General features: G+C 25.5%; 1 protein-coding gene across 5 annotated transcripts; it reads right to left on the reverse strand.

The window, feature by feature from the left end:
- Positions 1 to 2,747: 2,747 nt before the first annotated feature.
- LOC113554416 (DTW domain-containing protein 2-like) lies at positions 2,748 to 21,540 on the reverse strand. Of its 5 annotated transcripts, none has more exons than XM_026958249.1 (10): positions 21,206 to 21,540; positions 20,971 to 21,106; positions 18,617 to 18,695; positions 18,358 to 18,512; positions 16,608 to 16,763; positions 7,834 to 7,964; positions 6,903 to 7,036; positions 6,561 to 6,697; positions 5,999 to 6,085; positions 5,732 to 5,873 (listed from the first exon to the last, which is right to left on the reverse strand). In XM_026958249.1, exons 4-9 carry the CDS (start codon positions 18,508 to 18,510, stop codon positions 6,038 to 6,040), a joined length of 759 nt encoding a protein of 252 aa, XP_026814050.1. In that variant the 5' UTR covers positions 18,511 to 18,512; positions 18,617 to 18,695; positions 20,971 to 21,106; positions 21,206 to 21,540; the 3' UTR covers positions 5,732 to 5,873; positions 5,999 to 6,037. The 5 variants fall into 5 exon arrangements, with proteins under 5 accessions (XP_026814053.1, XP_026814050.1, XP_026814049.1 ...); XM_026958248.1 differs by having other exon boundaries at positions 20,971 to 21,111; XM_026958247.1 differs by having other exon boundaries at positions 20,971 to 21,540.
- Positions 21,541 to 23,901: the final 2,361 nt, after the last annotated feature.

Raw genomic sequence — 23,901 nt, forward strand, 5'->3', positions numbered from 1 at the left:
AAAAAATAAAAACGGGACGCACCCGTGCGAGTGCGAGGCATAGATTGCATCCTAAAACAGTACAATTTTAATTTTGAGCCTTAAAAAGGTCGATAGACAAACACCGCACAGCTTATCGGTCATTTTATAACAAATTACCGTACAATTAGAGAGAGTTTTTTGTGAAAATAGTGAAAAGATAAGATTATAAGATAAGTACTTTACAATAATCAGGGCTTAAGTTGCCTATTTATGTTTAGGAGCATTTGTTTCAATTTTGGGAAGAATTTGTACGTGACAGAGATCGTATAAAGTTTTTAAATAACATGGGCAGTCGATTTTAGCCAATCAAACTTTGAAAGTTTTAATGTTTTTTAAATTAATATTTAAAATTTTTAGTTTTACATTTTTTAAATTTTGAATATATAAATTATTTTTGATGAAATATGAGAATAATGAGAATAAATAATTAATTATACATATACATATGCGTATTTGGGGTCGAAATCATAACTATGCGGTTATTGGATACGACAATTTTTAAAATTGTGCGGTTTAAACCTATTAAAAGTGTGCGGTTTTTGAAGTCAACGGAGATATAGACGGAGATTTGGTCGCATCCGTGGGGGGCTAAACATTTTTGTCTTATCCATTAGTGTATATAAACAGACATTTTTAGACGCTTCAACCTACTAACTAAGGTAGAGTACAAATAATTCTTAACATTATTTCAATATTTGGAAACGATTTTTTTTAAATCGATGTAATAATTAATTTATGTAATGAAGCAAATGATAATTTTCTTTCTGATGGAAAATCTTTTACAATGCTTTTAAATTGTATTAATTCTACAGATATATAAATATGTATTTTTATATATCTGTGATTAATTCTTCTTCGACATTTTCGATGTTTTATACGTGACGTCAAAGTATCCACGAAAATCCTACTTTATTATTTTATATAATTATGTATAATAGAAGACGGTTACCTACTGTATATTAAAGATATTTGTATAATTAAATTAATATAATATTTCAAAAATCTAGCTTTTTAAAAAAGTTGTCTAATATGTTTGCGCTATAACTTTTTCTTCTTTCAATTTTTTTTCTAATTTTTTTTTTTTCATATTGCAAACCACTAAGTCTCATTCTTTTCATTTTTACAGCGGTCTAATTATTACAAATGTAAATAATTTATTACAATAGTATACAATACACAAAAATCAACGATTACAACGTTTCAACACTGCGTAGTGCGTACTGAAATACTACAGTAGAGTACTAGAGTACTCGTAAGCCACTCATGCAACACTACACTACAAATATCATGTGATTCGTGTAATTACGCGTATTGTCCAATACTTATCGTATGAATTAGACAATTTACAATACTATAAGTAGAGTTTTAATGAAAAATACAAAGTGAATATTGAAATGATTTAAATTTATAAATTATTTTTAAAAATTTTCTTAGGCATAAAACAAAAAAATTATTTATAAAAACCAATGTAACATTTTATTTTTCAGATAGGTATAGTTTAAATGTTTTGCTGCCCTTCAAAATTTGCCGCTTGGAGCAAATGCTCCTTTTACACCTAGGTTAATGCGGCCTGCCTACCTATGTATATTTTAAACAATTATACTAATATTTGAACAACTTATGTGGGATCTTGTACAAAATTTTCAAGAATTTTGATCCAGCCACCAATATGTTATTGTTGTCGTTTATAGAATAAGAAACTTATGTACATTTTTTGAATTTCGTTAAAAAATCGTTTGAGAATAAATAATTATTATACGCGTGCATATTCAATGTCGTAAAAATTTAACTTCAAACAGTCATAAAAAATTACTAACTTTCCAGGAAACATTTTATTTTTAAAAAACGTATATTATAATGAATTATTAATAATGATACAAAATATTTAATACTTTTCGGGGGTGGCCAACATAAATAAGTTCACGGGCCACATTGATAAATAAAATGATACCATGAGTCAAAATGTCTACATTTTATATCATTTAATTATTTTTATAAATGTAAACCTAAAAAATTAAAATTCTTAATCATAATAATAAGAAAATTTTGATTTTATAGAGACAAACCGCATATGACGATGACGGGATCTCGGAGATATACATGTGGCCTACGATCCGCAAGATACCACCCAACTATAATAATACTATCTATATGTATATATTATATATTATATTCAATGATTGAATTATTTAAATTCAAACTTAAAGCATTCATCACAATTCAGTGATTCCTTGACACCTACTGTACAAACTACAAAGTACAACAGTGAACAAAGTGATACCCACTGGCCACTTGTCTACCTTTAAATAAACTCCAAGTTCCAACCCCCATCACTCTCCCGAAAAATTGTATGTGTTACTGAAATTTTCTTCAGTATTATAACATATAGACCTAGGACAGCTGCCATGGATGTCTTATTTAACCACAGGTAAAATAATAAAATTGAAAATAAAACATACCTATATAATATATTATCAACAAACATCATTTTACCTAATAAAATGTGCTTCCATACAGTATACTCTGGTTTTTATTAATGTTTAATGAATAATATTATTTATGAGTTAAAATTAAAAATACAATTAATATACAATTAACGAAAAGTTTATTTGCAGATATATACTTTTTTTTTTGTGAGTGATGGAAATATAAGTTTTTTAAATTGTACAATATATTTAGATAGAAAATTTACAAAAAATATATAATTTTAATAAAAAGTCTATTTATAATTGTTTTCATTGTATAAATAATAAATAATAATAAATGAAAATTAATTGGGACATCACCAAAATAATAATAATAATTATTATTTATCTAAAATTAATTACATTAACAGTCATCACCGTCATCTAGATATTGCCGAAGTCGTCTTCCTATTAATTTGGGATAAGTTCTATTTCGTTTTTTAAATTCTTTGCTTTGATGTGTTACAGCACCATGCTGAAGTTGAAAATTACATAGAGCATTTAAGGGCTTCAGCAATATATTTTTGTATGATTCATCGTTTTCTAATACTGTTAATGCTTCAATCGCAGTTTCTAATGTAGAAAGACATCCATCTGTAGGTTGGGTCCTGATAATATAATGACTTTCATATTTGTGCATTAATTTGACCTATATTATTGAATAAAACATGTGATTATAAAAATTACTTAAATTTTAAATAAAATTTTATTAGGTAAAAAATAAATGACTAAGAAATATATATAAAATAGAGTTAAATCTGAATATTACACAGACACTTGTAAGACCAACAACAGTGTCGGTTATATGGTTTTAAAGATAAAAATGCAAGCTTATACATTATGAATAAATATATTTATATACATATATATTAATATATTATACATTTATTATTTTATATGTGTTAGCAAAATAATTGTAAATTGTTCTAAAGGTTAAAATAAGATATTACAAAATGGTGTAGGTATATTGAATATTGCCCATATGAAATTAATGTTATCATTATCTTTAATATAGGAGTAATTATTGGTCGTATGTATGAACTATTGTTTTATAATGCACTAATTATGTTTGAGTTTGAACTGATATTGTCCATTATCGTGCCCCAAGGGAAAAATATTACTATTTAAATCCATAATAAAATGAGTCTGTTAGAGATGACAATGACAATCAAAATAGCATATAAAAAACGATTCTCATTGGAGACAATCCATCTCAATTACTGATTATATTATATTGTGTATATCTGTTGGCTGTTGCCATTATAATAGTTATTTATTTTACTTATAGTAGCTACTACCTAATACAGAGGGTTGAATTAGGTTTTATTGAAAACAGCATTTTATTGTCAATTATTGTTATTAACTTTAAATCAGTAAAAATTTACCATACAACGAAGGGAATAGGTTCATTGTATAAATATGCAATACCTTAGGATTAATCTTAAGAGGGATGTGTAGAAGTGTTGTCTCAGTCTAACGTACATATACAACATAGCAAATTTGAGTTCAGTAGAATCCATTATATGTTGATAGCTTTGATAGTTTGATATTTCAGTTAATTTACCTATTATCAAACTTAAAGGTAAGAATATTATTTAGGCCATTTAAAGGCTATTATTAATATTATCATTTTAAAGTGAATTGTAGCTATATAAAATATTACAACTTTAACATTTTCATATCTTACTTTAAAATTAAAATATTAATAAAAACTAATGAGATGCCCTATACCTAGACCAGTTGAACAGGAATAAAATGACCAGTTGTGCACAGTGGACACGGTCAAAACAAATTTTTCAAGCACTACAAAACCTGCTGCACGAAAACTTACAAAATGTCATCTTGTTATTTCAGCCAGGGTATAGATAATAATCTTACCTTTAGGTTTGATAATAGGTAGATTTACTTTAATATTTAAGCAAATATAAACAAAAATTTCCTAAAATAAGTTATTTCACAAATTATCACGATTGTAAACAATGGCAATATTGCACTAGGTTTGAGTAGGTAAAACATAAAATTGATGAAGGTCCATATTATGTATAATTTATAAATGTATGATACGCAATCATAATTTATCCCCACTTAAGTGTTGATGCAAGATAAAGGTATCTGATTATAATAACTCTATATTACTTTATAATCTAAATTGATTTTGGTGATTTATATATAAATAAATTAAATTGTTTAAATACTAACATGTATCATAGATTGAAGCAGTTGTGTATTGTTATATATTGCTTTTGCTTGTGGCCAAGTGCCATCAAGTATAACCAAATTATGGAGTTCTGTGTCTTTTGGTAAGTCGACTATATCTATTGCTTTCTTAGAAGGATACAATAAAACAGAATGTTTGGACGATAATATATCCCATAGGCCAACATGTCTGAAAAAAAACGTAATGTAGCAGATGTTATTTTTCTTTATAAAATATTTGCAGTACCCATAATTAGTCACTACTCAAGAATTTAAAAAAGTCAATACAAATAAATAAATAAATAAATATAATAATTAATAATTTCTAAAAATTAAAATAATATTTATAAAAATATAATTAATATAATAATTACTAGTTTAGGACGTTTAGGTATTAAAAAATATGATAATATGATGGTGATAGAATCAAATAATATAAATTAAACACATAAAACGTCATATTCTTACGCACATACCATCTAAACAGCAATTTTAATAAAGTCTTTAAATAATTCAAATATAGACATATCAAGTTATATCATTACATTTTTTGTAATTCATAAACTTTAAAAAAATAACTAATTTAAAACTTATGTTCATATAAAACTAACCATTAAAGTTAACTATTAACATAAATAATAATAATAAGAAATATTTACTTTTTTGTAGGAAACTTTTTTCCTTTATAAACAACACAACTGTCTTCCGCCAAACCCAATGTCAACATAGGAGCTGTACGAAGACTTCTTTTTTCTTCTGCTGGGTGTTGCAGTAGTATAATTTTACATTTTGGCTTTAGCCTTGTCTCAGGCAAATAATTACACCAACATACATTTTGAGGTCGCCTGAAAATGCAAAAATGAATGTATGTAATAGGTAAATGTATACTGTTTATACTATACTTTATAAATTAAATAGGTAAATTATAAAAGATTATGTTTAAAATAAACTATACATTTTAATGAAATAATAAAGTAACATGATTTTAAAGTAAACAAATAGCATTTGGACATAGTATTCTTATACTTGGTATTTTGTATTTAACTTACTCGCATGACAAACATATTTGGCGCATTTCAGGAGGATCTGCAGGTAAATTTATAAAATCATCCCAAACATTATCAACCTCTTCGTTAGACATGATGATCAAAATATTAAATTTGTTTAATTTAATGCTTGATATTATATTTCCTATATTTAAATAACATTGGTTTATTGTAATATTATTAATAAAAACCATTTAAACCATAAGAAAAAAAAAAATTAAATAATACTTTTAATCGTGCAAAATAATAAATGGTATAGTAGTAACTTACCAAGATTACCAAATTAAAATAAACTATGCATTTGATTTATCAATAAAAATACACAGCAAACACAGCTGCCATACAAAATATAGTTTCCTGAAACAAAAAATATATTCTATTTACAGAAAGTCTGATTATTATATGACTGATAATAATATCTAATATATATATATATTTAATATCTATTATCGATAAAAATTTTATAATATAAACATTTATTCCAATTATTAATTATCAATATTAAACAATAATACTAAATTATTTATACAGTTAACTACTAAATAGGAAGAACTATTTAGATTTTGTTCATGAGTGAAATTATTAATAATAACTGTTAAAATTATATTATTTCATGAATTAAAATGTATATGACTATATCCTAGTGGATTAATTAAAAAAAAGTTTATGTTACGTATTTTTTGATTCATAAAATGTTATTTAATTTAAAATTATTGAAACCTTCAAAGCTTCATTAATACTTATATATATTCTATTAAGAATAATAGCGGTGTTGAGAAAATATATACTTCAATATTTTTCAATATAGAACAAAAATATTTAATGAGTTTACATTCAAAAATTGATCAGAAGCTTGTGTGTCAGTATCAGCATCCCAAATACAACGAGCACCAACTTTTGTACCAGCACCGTGTCGTTCACCCAAAACAACTTGTACCATTAACTTGTAACGGGTATCCAAACACTGATCTATAAATTAAAATAGTTCATCACACAACAACAAATAAATATTTATTTTATTTACTAAAATAATTTATATATAATTTTACTGTTTAAAATAACATAATATTTATAAATATATAATATATATTATAATAATATTCATAATGTATTTTAAAATTACTACTAAACATAATATTAAATTTATTAATTTGTCAATGAAAATAAACAATACCTTTAAGTCTATCCTTGATTTCACTTGCAATAGTTTTGCTAAGTACTTCAGCTTGAATTTGACTATACTCTTTATCTTTTAGATGTTTCAAAAGAGTTTCTTGAATAGCTTCTTTTGCCAAATGTGTTTTGAATCTAAAAAAATCATAAGCAAATTAAAAATTTTATATCTATGAATATAATTATATACAGTATAATATTATCTAAACAAGGTATTTTCAGTATTACTGTTACCAACTACTAAATTTTGTATATATTACCCTTTACCATATGTACTTGTAATACTATTAAGAGTTTGAGAATACCAAGGGTTAAATTTCATCACCATACTATATAATTAAAAAGTATTAGGTAATCTAGATATCAATGTAATGGACTTGAGATAAAAATAACGTTTCAAGAATAATAAAACAACGTTTTTTATTGTAAGAACATTAAATTAAAATTTGGAGAAGCATTTTTATAATGCACTACAATCTTATTGCGGAATTAAATTATTTTAAAGATTGATACATTTTCATAAAACATTTTCAACATTGTATGAGCCTTTATATTTAAAATAAAGTTATAATTAATATAAAATTAATTATCAATGCTATACATAATGTAAAATTACCAAATAAAAGTAATGTTACATAATTGTTTTGGAATTTGTCTATATACACATTTCGATATAATATTGTGATCGTTTTAATGAAAATTTTAAATAAATTAAACTATTTGTGAGCGTATAATGTATATATAATATGCTTAGTGTTTAAATATTATTATGCATAATCATGAGTTTTAAAAATGTATTGAAAATAACAAGCAATGAATATATTTTTATTGTTTTAAATACATTATTAGTATATTTAAATTGTATAGAATAGCATACATTTATAATTTAATACACTTTATTTTTTAGTATCATAATTCATAATATGACTTACTTTTGATTGTGCGTAGGTCTGATTTGAAAATTATGAACATGTGATTTGTTATTATCGTTGACAGCTACTTCGTTTTCTACTTCAAGTTTCGTTGACATAATTTTTAAACGTGTAAAATATTTTGTCTGGCACTAAAATAAATCATTGAATTTTAGATATGAAAATATGAAATTCAAAATATCGTTATGTCATTCAGATAATCAGGTACATATTGTAGTTCTTATCTTCTTATCAATAAATAGCATATTAACATATTATGATATTACCTACACAGAATAACTTACCAATCACAGAATACGATACAAGTTTATTTCATTCATAGACCTTAGTTATTAAGACTAAGATGTCTTATTTTCAATTATTTTTAACCAAACGTAAATTTGTTATTGTTTTTTTGTCATTTATAAAAAAAATTAATGTAAAATCAATACATTCATCACTTTGCCCAAAATTTAAAGTGATATCTAAATGATAATATTTTATTCTATAGTGCAAGTTGCCTATATGACTATATTGTTCATTTTTCAAAAGATATAACTTTAGAATAGATTAAATAACTATAACTATATAACTATAAAAGTTTCGTGCCGTATTTAGATATTTTGCGATCCAGTGCAAAAAAAATAATGGCGCCCCCTTAAAGAACCTATCCACGACCTACCCAATAATAAAATTGTATTCTAACATTATAAATTTATAACTCAATTTTTTGGTAAATAGGGAAATAAACAAATGAGAGAAGTCACTCTATTAATTCATAACAAATAAATATATTAGTAAAATGCCTACTAGGGTTATTTGTTTGTACCTATCATTATATTGTACATTTGTACCAACTAATTATTGGTTTTAAATATTTTAAACTGTTTATTTTTGCACATTTTAAGCTTCATAGTGTAACAGAGACATACGCAGAAAAAAGTTTTTTTTTGGGGGGGAGGGGGTGTTTTTGAAAATCAGTTATTGAAAAGTAGAACTTTTTTTAATAAATATTCAAAAACATTTTGTGAAAATTAAGTTAACTTAAAATACTGTTTTTAAAATTTTAAATACAAACATTGATATAACAAAATTAACATTAAAGTTGAATAAGTAAATAACCATACAAAAACCCAAGTATTTCGGGGGGTGTTTAAACACCTAAAATACCCCCTGTGTACATGCCTGTAGACTACAGGCTGTAGTGTAAAATTAAAAGCTCTGATTAATACATAGTTGATAAGTATAGACGGTATAGTTATATCGTAACTTGAAAGTATAATTTATGTTATATAGTGTATATTTAATAGATGATAAATAATAATTATTAGTTAATTTAATGCGGTTGATGGACTTATAATTTTTCTATTTAATATTAGCAAATACAAGGTAAAACAAAAATATATTAACTGTAATTCGCCCGTTCATTAGTTTTGTAATGATATAGATTTTAACGACGACGTCTGATGATGACGACGATTAATAAAATGATTAGTACGAGGATGTCATACTCGCATATGTTGTCTCCGTCTTACTAACACATCTCCCATTTTATGTGGTTAGCTTGAATTTTGGAGTCAATTTACCTATTATCAAACTTATTGGTAAAAATATTATCTAGGGCATTACTTAGGCTTTTATCGATGTTTTTAATTTCAAACTTTTAAAGTTTTAAAGCTATATATAATATAATATAATACAATGCTCATAACTCATTTTAAAATAAAAATATCAATAAAAGCCTACGTTACAGGCGTAACTAGTTCTTTAAGTTAGGGAGGACTAGATTCCTAAAAATGTTATATAGCAATTTTTTTTTAACTAAATTATTATTTATTGTTTCCATTGGTGTTTACAACTGATTTGAATGATTATTTGTTTATATGAAACAATATATTTTTTTTAAATTGTAGACAAAAATAAAGTTTTTACTAATATGTTTATAAGCACATACATTTACCCAAAAATTCTGGGGGGAGGCTGAAGCCCACCCAAGCCCCCCTAATTACGCCTATGGTCTACGTGATGACCTAGATAACATTTTTACCTTTAAGATTGATAATAGGTAAATTTATTTCAATATTAATTAATAATTAGGTATTAAAAGCTAATAACGTAAAATGTAAAAATGTTATGACTTTTGTGAAATAGTATAGGATAGCGACATCTAGTGTTCAGCTATCACCTGTTGTCGTTAAATATAGGAACAACGATGTTCATTCTAACACGTAAAAATTTTAGTTTGAATGATTAGTATATGTATGACTGGTCAGTTTTTTAGGCCATGGTTATATGAAAAATGACGCACGTCCCCCTACGCCACGGTTGAGTGTCGGACTCGGAGGGCCCGACTGGTGGTGATCCAAAGAAGACACACGATCATTCCAAAGCGTGGTTTAAGGATGTTGGGTGTGGTTAACTGGTACTTACTCCCGTTTAACTTTTGTACCTATCAATTTATACGTATAATGTATTATGGCTGAGGGAGGGGTCATTCTATAAATTTGTGTGACACGCTGGAGAGCGTTACCATAACATTATCAGCACATGTATAGGTTTATGACGATGTGTATTACAATATTATTATGAATACACAAAATTTAAAATTTAAAAATATGCACTTATTTACTAATAAGGGGGATGTTATATTTTGGACAAAATAAGTGGAGGGATGCCGTCCCCTTGTATCCCTTCCCACTTCGACCACTGCTCGTTCGTTATTAATATTATTATAGAATTTAAATAATTAATTATCTAATCGTAATTTAAAATATTTAACCTGGTTGATTCGTCACTAAAAAAAATCAAAACGTTTTTTTGAAATCCCTGTATAGTCTATTTATTCATTATTGGAATAATTGGAGCAAAGTGATAATAGTTTTGGCATAGGTAGATCGTAGATGTATAAAATATTTGTGACCCACAATGAGTGTATTAACACAAGAGATGTTCCTTTGAACACCTGACCGTCTTGAGTTATTGGGTTAAATACCTTTGTATTTAATACACGTATTTTATACGTAAATACTCATAAAAGTCGCTTCTAAATACGTTCAATCTCGATCACGGCACTAATTTCGATTATTATGTTAAAATGGTAATATTTTGATGAGAATTCAATATAACTGAGCCTTATTTTAAAATATAACGAACTAGACAAAAATATAAATATTTTGCATTTCTAAACTTTGAGCAATTAAAATGTAAGAAACCATCACGCCGTGATGAGCATTATCAGACACATCGTGTTTCGCATTTACTAAAATATTTATTCGCGTCAAACATAATATTATATAGTTTTAAGTAGCTAGTATATTTATATTTTAAATTATTCGCCTAAAAATTTTTTTTATTTGCTTCCATGAATGAAGCACGTTTAATATTTATCGGCTGGTGTTGATACGGGCACGTCTTTTGAATCATCAGCTGTAATTCGCGTTCCTATGTTTACATAAGACCTTTAAATTCGGAGCTTTCTTTCATTTTTGTCGATTGAGCGTTTTCCTAGTTTTCCCATCCAGAATACAGTGGTTTTTAAATAAGTAGTCATATTTGAGATGCGAGTAGATTGTTCGATCTGCTTTTTGAAACAATACTGAATAAAAAAATTAGACAGATATTATACGAATATTTTATATGTCTACACTATATGGTTGAGAATAGCAACAATAGATTTTTAATCATTTGATTAACTATTTTCCATTCGAGCAACGAGAGTATATAAAAAAATATAAAATTGACAACAGAATTACAAAATTTACTATATAGAACATTAAAATTAAATCTTACATTGAAGTTTAAATTTGTTATCAAAATAAAAGTTAAAAGCAAAGCTGTTACATTCTCCTAAATATACGAACGGAAAGATACATACAAAGTAGTCGTAGAACAAATTTAAAAAACAGGAACATGCTAGTTTTTCAACTATTTCAAGACAACTTTTTATTACTTTTTAATAGTTTACGAATAAAAGGTACTTTATTGAATTTACGACCGGATGTACTTAAGGACATTATTTCCAAAAAAATAATATTATTAAAGTCCCAACACTACCGTCTAAAAAAATCCATAGGTATCCACATGAAGCTTTTGAATAGATATAGATTCAGTGTTAAGTTCAGCTGACTAGAATTATATTAACATCTTCAATAGAAGAGAGTAACTTTATTGTCCATGTATATATAAAGTATTTTCATTAGAACTCGTCCAATTTTTTATTATTCGTACAAAAGTCCACGGCTGCTTATTATTTACACATGAATACTATATGTATAATTCGATTAATCGACATAGGAGCTTAAAATACAATTTTGGAAGTCGCTCCGTATAATTAATTATGAATGAAAATCGTCATTGAATAAATGTTATAAATGTGATATCCGAAGAACGATAATGAGTGGTAGTGATGGTGTGTCAGAATTGTTACCAAGGATAATACCATTGTTTATAGAATAAACTATTGACTCAATGATAATACTATATATTATTTTTAAATTAGTTATACAAAAGGAGCTTAACTGACCAAAAATGTTTTATTTTTCGCTGTCCTCTAACTATTTGTACGACACTGACACAGTATTGATATAATATAATTTAAACGGATTTCTGTACGTTTATATAATTGTTGTTTTAATCATAAATCATAATCGTTTTAAATATATGACCGTTCAAAGATTAAAATTACTTAAAAAAAATAATCTATTTCCATATTTAGTGACAAAAATAATGGTTGCATGGTTGCTGTTTAAAAAAATATGTGAATAGCGCGTACTAAAACAGTTATAAATGTGAAATTTTTCCAAAATGATTGTACCTCAGTGCCTCTTATCACAGAATACCGTGTTTGGAATATTTAAATTTAAGGTCATCGTACTTGGTTACCTAGAGTGATACCATTGATTATAAAATAGACTATTCTATACTCAATGGTGATACATAAATGACGGGTAATACAAGTACACAACATTATAGAACAGTATATAGCTATTAACTGTATATACCTATGACCTATGTTTTATGGTTTACCTATATTGCGTACTGAATGCGTAGTGCCTACACAGTACACTACGTGTGTTAAACAGTATATTATGAATTATGTTACATTTAAAAAAAAAAAAATTATAAAATTTCACATTAACACATTATTTTGATTTTTAAAGTTTCCGCGAACGATATTGAACAATAACGTGTTTCTCAAAATAACAATTTGCAAGAAATTATAATTATGCGTTCGCTTATCCTTCAGATAAATACCTACCTAATTATATAAGTTATGAATGTGATCAAATATATGATTTTGATTTATCATTTCCGAAATTATAGATTATAGATTCTGTGCATATAGTGAGATGTGAGAAATGATCTCAATACAAGTAATACAAACACAGAATAAGACAAATATGTATGAACTTTACAGCTATACAATTATTAAGATGCATAATTACAAAAAAATATATGGTAGTATAGCTAGTACACGATATAGACATATAGTTATGATTCGTGGGAATTCGCATACTTTTAGTTAATAATAAATAATAATACATGTATATAGCTAATTTAATATTATTTGCTCGGTCAATGGTCCCGTTACATAATCAAAACGATCAGAATAATATATTATTATAAAATTCAACTGCGTTCAAATCTAAAAATTGTCATATTATAATTTTCCTGGTAGTAACCATCATACATCATTTGAATGTATAACAACAATTACCGATAATTACGTGCGCTAGTCATAATCATAAATAAGTATTCTATGCTATTTTATGTATACGTATAATATTAAATAAGTAGCGTGACTCGTATATTACATATATAAATTTATCTATACTGCGTTCTACGACTTCGAATGCGATTGCAGCGTGAACCCCGACAACACGCTATTCGCAACCACGAGCGTTAAATAATAATTTATACAATACCGGGTAATTGGTGATTATTTCTTATTTGAATAGTTAACACTCGTCATCTGGAAAAGTATTTAATATTTTTGTAAAAAATGTTCTGCAGAACGAGAAAAAAATGAAATTATATGTTTTTGAATTTTACTACCATAATTGTCATTTTTTGTCGTTTGTCGTTTTTCCACGGATTTCGGCGTACAATACAAAAATAATTAATGTCAAACCAGTTTAATTATTGATAATGTAGTTGTAACTTTATAAGTTATAAATTAGGTATAGGTTCGAATGTTTCGATAAGCGGTGCAGTGCGCTCTCATTAAGACGACATTTAAAAAAGTTAATACTTTTCGCTGGAATACGAGTGTTTACTGTTAAAAGAATCACATCATTCACACATCGTGTACTCGTGCTTTATCAAAGTCTGTGTGACACGCAGCAGCTAACGAATGTTTTCCCGTTTTTGTTCGTATTATTGTCGTATTGACCACGGTTATATATAGGAGTAGATAACCGTGGTAATGTGGTATTGACTTATACGATTTGATATACCTGTCTGCGCCATAGACATATAATATAATGTATAACATTATATGTCTATGGTCTGCGCAGTAAAATAAAGATCTGTGACCGATGATAGTTCGAAATCGGAAAATAATAATTATAAATTTTTCTTTAATTTTTTTTTTTATTATTATTATTAATAACCCCTATATCATCGTATAATATTATGTTAATAGTATATATATGATGGCTAACTATCTAGACAAATGTAGTACACCTATGTACGAGTGTTGTGTATAATAAGTAATAGGTAAATTATTTATGATATTACGTTGTACATAAATGTATAATACGAGTAAGTATGTAGGTATTTACCATAACCTCGCAGTCTTATATAAAGTATCTAATTGTAGATACTTCAATATAAGTATTTTAATACTTTTATGTATTTGAAAGAATTTTTAATATTTTTGTGATAAACTATAAGAAAGTAATACTTAAATATTTAACTATTTAAATTACAGGTACCTACGTATTTCGTATTTTTTATTCATGCGAAAAATACGGTTTATATCTTAGCATGAATATTATAATTATTATTAGTTATGGGAAAGATTGTGTGTAACTCAAATACATGTTTTAAAGCTTTGTTTTTAATATTTTATGTCGAAAATTAAAAAAAAACTAAACATTTTAATTTAACTCTAGTTTCAAAAAAATATCCTAAAATTAATTTTAAACACGAATAATTTTTTTACACACATATACACACATGTACACAGAATTTAACAAAATAAACATTAGTTTTAAAATATTTTTTCATTAATTGCACTTGTTTAAAGTTGTTAAAAATGGCACCAACGAAAAACACCCACAAGTTACAATATCCAACAGATATTCCAGTTAATTTTAAACCCTGCTCACCACAAATATATCGGGATAAACAGTTTGAAATGAATCGGTGTACCTATAGTTGGGTTATAATATTTTTTCGCCGACAGTAATATTGTATTTCGTAATTTTCATTATTCTTTAAGTTTCGAGAATGCTATATATATATGATATACACCTCTGAAAACTCCAACCAGCATGTCGATGTCTTATTTAATCGTTGAAGCGTCTAAACTAGATGGTGCTCATTAATAAACTGTGTACATAATTTGGTAACAAACTAACTACTGAAAAAGTATAATTAATGCCTAAATTTTTTTTTCGATTTATAGATTTAACTATATAAACCTTTGATGATTTTATATTGTAATAATCTGTGTATGAAAGGACAATACATTATACTCATTATAGTGTTCTAATATAACATAATCAATAATCATGTTAAGTATAAACTGTGTATTGTGGTTCAACTAACACGAATTACTTTAAATTTTATTCGAAGTTTTTCCATTGTATAGAAGACATTCAAAAATGCATATAATTTAATAAATATATTCAAATAAAAAATATTCTAATTACTTAATTGTGACTTTTAGTCAAATTCAATAAATAATTGTTAATAAAAATAAATACAATATTTATGAGAAAACACTGCTATATGCGTTTATTATAACAATGTAGTAGGTATATATACAATATACATATAAATATATAATACAATTACTCAATTCACAAGTAGGTATACAATAGTAATGATAATATTACAATAATATTAGGTATTATATTTCTCTTAAGTAGGAACTATTTGAGAAATTTAAAATAGAAAAAAAAATGAGAATAATTTAATTGGTTGGGTAACTAAGAGTATAAGTTTAATTCATGTACTAACAGCCAATAATATTTCGTGTATTTTAAAAATATTTTGCTAATAAGAATATCTTTTTAATTACTTACAGATAACCGTGGTTGATAGTAAAAATAGTCATACAATTTTTCTTAAACAATTGCGTTGGGGCGTCTGGCTCAAATTAATGGACGATATTATTGAGTATATTATAGTCATTATTATGTTTAGTTTTAAAAAATATTGAAATTGATTTTCTAATCAGTTATAAGATGAAACAATATTAATAATAAATTTATATTTAATATTAAATAAATAAATTTGTAGATTTATAGTGAATATGCTATACAAGCATGTAGTATGAAGTTTCTTGTAGGATAATATATTATGTTATACTATAAGTCTTTATCTAATAATTCTTTCAAGTCATTAATTATAACGTTCACGGTTTCAGTTAATTCAGAATTTGGTTTAATAAAAACTGAATCTAAAAATACAGGATTTGAAAAAAAATCAAAAATTTTGTCTACCCGTAAAAGTGTTTTATCCGTGAGATGTCTTTTAATTAATTCTTTTAATATTTCTCTACATTTAAATAAATAATTAGTAATATAATTTTTGTCATAACTAAATTCTATTTCATAAAAACTTACAGCAATCATAGTTAATTCTCTAAATTTATCTTTAAAATTATTTGCTAATTCCAATTCATTACTGTCAAATTGATCATTTCTATATAAAATACTTAATTTGACGATTATTTTGATAATATTTTTTGTCAATTTTTCGGATTCTTTCTTATTTCCCGTCTGAAAAATAGTAACAATAAAAAGTAAATTATAGTTAATGTCAAAAATGTTTAACACGTCGCATTGGTAAACTTAAGGATCACCATATGCGATTATTGTGATTATTTATTAAATTATATTTTTAATCACTTATCAATTATCACTAATTACATTGTTTTTAATAGTATAAATAAAGGAAAATAAATAAAATGTATAAACAGCATTTTTATGAATTAGTTAGGTATTAGTTAAAAAATAAAATACAAAAATAAAAGTCAAATAGTTTGGAAATTATTGATATTTAAAATTAAAAAATTCTTATCTTGTAAATTAAATATCTATAATATAATATATTTTAGGAATTTTATAATAATTAAAACCTACAATTTACAATCAAATAGTACCTAATATTGTCTAATATCTATACAGATATTCGTATGAAAGCATATTTTACCATTTAACATTTTTAGTATTTCAAAATTGTATTGTTTCCGATACTTTGTACCTAGTATCTACAGGTTATTATTATAGTAAGTATACTAATTACTAATAAGTATTGATGATAGAACTCGAAAAGTTAAATAGGATCAAGTTAAATTAAAATTAAACATGAAGCCACGAAAGTCTGTTTTTAGTTAAACTGATTGAAATAACATATGAATTGATTATTGTTTATTTCATTTAATACGATGTATTACTCGTATATATACACGTGGCCAATACTTTTAAATTATTCTAGGGACGGGTAAATTTGAAAGCTATTTTACATTTTATCAAATATTCATGTATTGGAGTAAACTATTATGTTTTATTTTTATAGTTTTTATACCTTGTCGCTGTATAATTAAATTTGTGTCTTTTTTTTATTAATTTACCGAGTTGAACGATGTGGCCATTTTATATTTCCGAAACATGCAGGTAAACCAAGGTAGTTTTTAGTATTGTGTATTCAATTTGGAAGTTCTAGCCTAATTTTTTTTATTTATTAAAAATATATAAAATTAAATGTTTGTACTATGAAAATTGTACACAATTTTAATGAATTGTAAATTTATTGTTATGTTATAAAAAAATAGAAACAGAAATTACTGTAACGTTGTAAAAGAAAATTATGATAATATATAGCCAGGTATAATTGAATAAAAAAAAATTAAAAATATACATTACATACATTATATATAGGTTTTGTAATTTGTATATTTATTATTTTCATAATATGGTAAACTTAAAAGTAAACAATTTAAAATAGAATTGGCAATGGTGAAAAATACCATGAATGTAGATTGAAATATGAGCAACTCTGGGGCAAAAATAAAGTAATATATTAACGGATTTCTTGAATGCATTCTATTAGTAGATAGTTAAGTTGTGTAATTTATATTCTGCGGATATAATGATAATAATATTGAAAAAAAAATAGGTTGGGAATTAAAATACACCGTTTTAATAATATTAGCAATATTTTGCATTATGTACATATTTATTATATTGTATACTCTACGTGTAAGTTTCTGTTTGGAATAAAAATAAATATTTGGATATAACGTTCCAATGAATTTATTATATCACTTCAATATTAGTGTTCAAGAAATATTAAATAAATTTATAAGCTTACGTAAATTTTGGCAAGTCGATATAAGTTATCCAGAATATTAGCATTGCGTTCATGGATAAATAATTTTATAACATTTTTATTGGTTACTTTGCCCAAGAACTTTTTTTGGGCTTGCAAAATAATTTCCTTCGATTTAAATCCTTCCGTAGTCATTCCTAAATTCAGTGTACATAATCAGTAAATTAGTTTAGAATAGTAACTGTATTATAAAATTATATTATATACCTATTATATAAATTATAAAATTCCTTGAACTTACCCACTTATGTCAAGAAAACGTTAAAACGTTAAAATGATGAAATGTTTGTTATGTCGTTTTTGAGGCGATGACTTAGAATCTGGAAATCATTATATTATATTTATTACACGCATTGATTTGTTTATTTATTAATAAATTATTTCCTTTAAAATGTTTGTTTTGTATAATATTACTCATAAGTTACATATTATATTATATAGGTAGTATTATACGTCATACTTTATTTTTTTAATATATACCATAAACGTACTACGTAATTATGTTAGACGCATATTATATTATTGAGTATTTCAAACTATTTGTGACTAACACGAAGGTAGTTGCATAAAATAATTATACATAATCCCTTCCATTTTTGACACCAAAAATGAATATTATACCAATGTATATTTTTAAAATTTTAGTTATTTTATATAAATCTATTTGGTAGGGGGATTATACAATATGTATATAAGTATATTAAGTAATAACATTGATATGATAAGATACCTATCAAAGTATCAAGTATCACGTTATTATGTTTGAGCTCAATGTACATTGTACAATAATAAAATAACATTATATTATTTATTATTGTACCTACTGATTTATGTACATAAATACAATTTGTATGATAGTAATGTTATGCCATATTAGTATGTAGGTACAATTTATATAGTAGGTACCTCAACCTAGGACGATGGCTATTTAGCCTATATAGAGGTTAACATCAAAATGTCGAACACCATTTATACCTACATCTACATTAACTAATGACTATTACCTGCCATAATTCATTTGAACTTGATATGTAATAATTAATAATGTTAATATCTTTATGTATTGTTCATTTATTGAGAGAAGCGTAAAATGTAATACAAAATCGTTTTAATACTAATTATAGTACCTAATCTTCTTTTATTTCAGACAATCACAAGATAAAATGAATTTGTTGGAAACTACTTAAATTCCTATATTTTTTTAGGTATTCATTAATTGTTAATATTAATATGTTTTCAAAATATGCACATATACATTATACATGTATCATAATTGTATATTGTTTTTAATTGACATCACCGGGTATTCTTTCAAGGTCTACTTCATTTAGCGTCATTGAAATTAATAATATTCAAATAACTTATATAATATTAAGTAGTCAATAATATTTGTTTAAAAATGCATACCTATCTACCGCTATAATAATCTATATGCATTATTATGAGAATCGTGTTTTTAAATTACAGTTTTTTGCCTCCTATAATTATTTGATGTAAATTATTGCTGTTTTATTATAATTATCGTTATTTTATACTTTTTATGATCAAGGGAATCAGGTCAATGCTTCGCAATTGATGCATATTTTATTTGTTAACATTTGCGTTCCATAGTACAGCAATAAGTAATAAATAATAATAGTCTAGTAATACACACACATATATATATATATATATATATGTGTGTGTGTGTATAATATAACTACTTTAAAAATAGTTACAAATTTTTTTTCTTTTACTTTCTATGGATGGCTCATTATATTCTTAGACACTAAGACTCCTAGTGTCTCTCAATATATTGTTTTCTATTTAGTATTTTTTTATTATGTCGTTTTTATAATATAAGTACACGCCTACTATAACCATAATATAACATAATATAAAATATAGGTAGTTCGTTTTATAAAATTGTAATCATTACTTGGTATTCCCATTATTTATATTTATTTAAAAATAATACTTTAATACATATTAGGTATACCTTACTATAATGGCTAATATGCAACAAATACCTAGTACAATATAATTAATGGTACCTATATCAAATACAATATATATTGGTGTATAAGGAACGTAAATCGTGTGTTTTATTGTAATATGCAAGTTTGAATTTCAGTTATATTGTAATTGTAATGTTGTTGATCAACGTGCAGAACATCGGTAGGTACTACTGATGATACTAGGTATTTCATCGTATTTATTTGTCGAATATTCAAATATTATAATACATATTTTCACAAAATTCTTGTTTATATTATTTTATTAAAGGTACCTAGGTACTTTTTATGGTGTATAGCAGATGGGTATCACAATAGTATTTATGTACTAATATTATTTTAAGTTTTTTTCATATGATAGTTGTTCAACACTTTTATTTTATATCGTTATTTAAAATGCTGAGAATTGGTATTCAACAAATCGACCATAAAAAATACAAAATTATTGATACAATATTAGATGACAAATGTTAAATTATAATATTTTAAAGTTTTTCATTTATTTTTATTTTTTAATAAGCACATATGATTATTATTATATAATGAACCTATAATCTATGCACATTTCTATTAGGATTTTATAAAATTAGTAGGTACTTACCAATACATTTTTTTGTGGCTGAATAATCTGTTATTGTAGTTTATGAACATAGTAAGATACTCGATGTTAACAGTGCTATATAACCGCAGCTATAATATTATATCGTCTACAGCAACATACACATCGTACGCGGTACCTATACTATGTAAACGTTTTAATTTTACTAAAATATTATAAAAATAAATATTTCAAATTGAGTATCTATATCGGTAAAATATTTAAAAAAATGTATTACGGCTATAGCCTATACAGATATTTGCTGTATATGGTTCACGCGCGTATAGTGGCGGTTGACGGTTTGGTTCCGACACAGGAACTAGACTAAAACCGTTTGGTGGACGAGAGACGGAAACGAAACAGCAGCTGCCTCCTTGATATTCGTACGCGGACGACGATGACGACGACGGTTATTGTAATAATGAGTGCTGTGTATAATAGGGAAAAAAATCGAACATATTGCAGCTGCTTACGCCTTTGGACGCGTGTGATGACGATAATATAATGATATGATGTACAATGTACATGTAACTACCCATATAGGTAGCCGGTGCCCGGTAACCTATATCAGTTTGACATTCTATACATGAACATGAAAAAAATATTCAAGAATAAATGGCTCGTAGAAAAATTGTTATGCTGAAATGATTGTCTATTTAATAAACTATAACTTACAGTTCGTAACTCTTTCCTTCTGCTTAGCTAATAAGAACTGATAAACAAATAAAATTACACATGTGTAAAGGCAGTGAACATAATAATAATTATTACTTGTTAATTATACTAATTATTAGTTAATAATAAAATATAATATAATATGCTAGAGACCGCACGAGAAAAACAGTTTATTAAACAGTACTTATATATATATATATATAAGATTATAAAACGCGAATAATATTACACACCTGTCACCTGCTATTTGCTTTATGTATGAATAACCTTAAAATTATTTTCAATTGTCATCTTATAAATTGTATTTAAGGACCTGTAATACCTAATATAGCTATTAAACATATATTTTGTAAAAATTCGTAATACGACGTGTATTGAGTTTAATAATATTATACGTTTGTATACAAACTACCTACATATTTTATTATTTATAAAACACTAAAATCTCGTATATTATAATATTTAAGCAAATAGAATTTTACAATTTTTAAAGGTAAACTCCATTTAAAAATTAGTATTCAATACATATTATTTTGTAGATAATAGGTACAATTGTAAAAAGTACCACTGGGTAATATAAATCAAATGTTCAGTCACCAGTTTTAGTTTTTAATTTCTACGTAGGTGGTAAGTACTAGACTAGGAATGCAATTACAACTTATTTTTAACGAGAAAAAAACTACGGAAAATACAAAATATATTCATGTTTTATTTAAAAAGTCACGTCGATTCATCATATATATATATATGATGAACTATTTAACTAACTGAATAATAATATAGCCAATATGGCAATATAGGCATATCTAGTATATTAAATTGTTGACAACACAGAATTTCTAATTCGATTGCATGTTATTAACAATTAGTACAATAGGACATAAGTACATATTATCTACAGGTACAATATTTGACACATTTATGTAGAATGTAGATGATTCAAACTGTGTTTAAAACTTTAAAAGATTGTATTTACTATTTATATTTATTTTTAGGTATACATAACTTATCATTAGGAACTCTAACTTGAATTTAATTTAGTTCTCGTGTGGAAGTCTACGGGGTATTAAATGTTGTTATAATACGTTGCATAAATTATAAATACGGATCGCGGAAATTATCACCGTATTTACAATTATTCGTGGTGGCGAATTCATTAAATTAAAAAATATAAATTAGTTTTTTTATTTACATTTACATACCTACTGTCCAAAGATAATAATATTACAATAAATTACCTACTATATAAATAATTAAAAATTTAACTGAAAATTATGGAATATGCTTCTTAAGTAATTTTCTGTTGCTCTATTTTGATATAGTCATCATCACACACATTTTTTAATCTTTCAGCATCATAGTCCTTGTATTTTCTGTTTACGCCCGGGGCATGCTCAATTATATACTGTTCAACTTTACCCATCATATCAAAAATACCGTGTCGTAATTTAATATATAGATATCGACTGAAAAATTAGTTTTATAAGATATCAGTATATTGTGTGAAAACATTATCTATGAGACTATGAAACAATTGCGATGAGTTATACACGTGGTGAATTGTAAATGCGGTGAAATATTGGCGGTTACAGTTGAGTGGTAAATTAATTGGTGCATACAAACATTTTGTTTTAAAAAAATGAAATTTAAACTATAAGAAATAAGAATAATAACGTATTATATACATATAAGTACTAATTATGCGACGAATTATAAAAAATAGGATAATAATAATGAAAAAGACAATTGTTTTAACATTATTAGGTAACCGTATAATAAGCGTTAAGCACCCCAAATCTTTTATCTATTTTTTTTAAATTAGCAGTCATGATGGATTCAACTTAACAAATAACAAAAGTGATAGTCTTAGACTATTAGACTACATATTTATATACCTTATATAGTAGATATAATATATTATTAGGTTATAGAGTATAGGTACGTATAAAGTTGAAGGTATAGTTAATAGTTATACGTTATACTCAGAGCCGTGCCGTTAAGATTTGGCCCCCAGAGCAAAATTAAAAATATTCGCCCTCTATTTTATCATGATTTTTTATCATTATGCATTTCAATTTTTTTGGCGCCCCTTTAAACCATGCGCCCGGAGCGAATGCCCTCTAGCTCCCCCACGGCACGGCTCTGGTTATACTCATGATGTAGAGAAGATATTGCATTATGTAGATATATCTCTACATCGTAGTTGTACAACATAAAATTCGTTAATTACCACTTTGTCTTACTACTTATACTTATGAT

This window comes from Rhopalosiphum maidis, chromosome 2, assembly GCF_003676215.2.
Source record: "Rhopalosiphum maidis isolate BTI-1 chromosome 2, ASM367621v3, whole genome shotgun sequence".
Classification (NCBI taxonomy): domain Eukaryota; kingdom Metazoa; phylum Arthropoda; class Insecta; order Hemiptera; family Aphididae; genus Rhopalosiphum; species Rhopalosiphum maidis.

Coding starts and splice junctions, on each gene's coding strand:
- LOC113554416 (XM_026958249.1), bottom strand. CDS start 18,510: ATGACTACGGAAGGATTTAAATCGAAGGAAATTATTTTGCAAGCCCAA. Junction 16,764..18,357: donor ATCGACTTGCCAAAATTTAC/GTAAGCTTATAA, acceptor ACTATTTTTCAG/ACGGGAAATAAGAAAGAATC. Junction 7,037..7,833: donor AGACCTACGCACAATCAAAA/GTAAGTCATATT, acceptor TGATTTTTTTAG/ATTCAAAACACATTTGGCAA.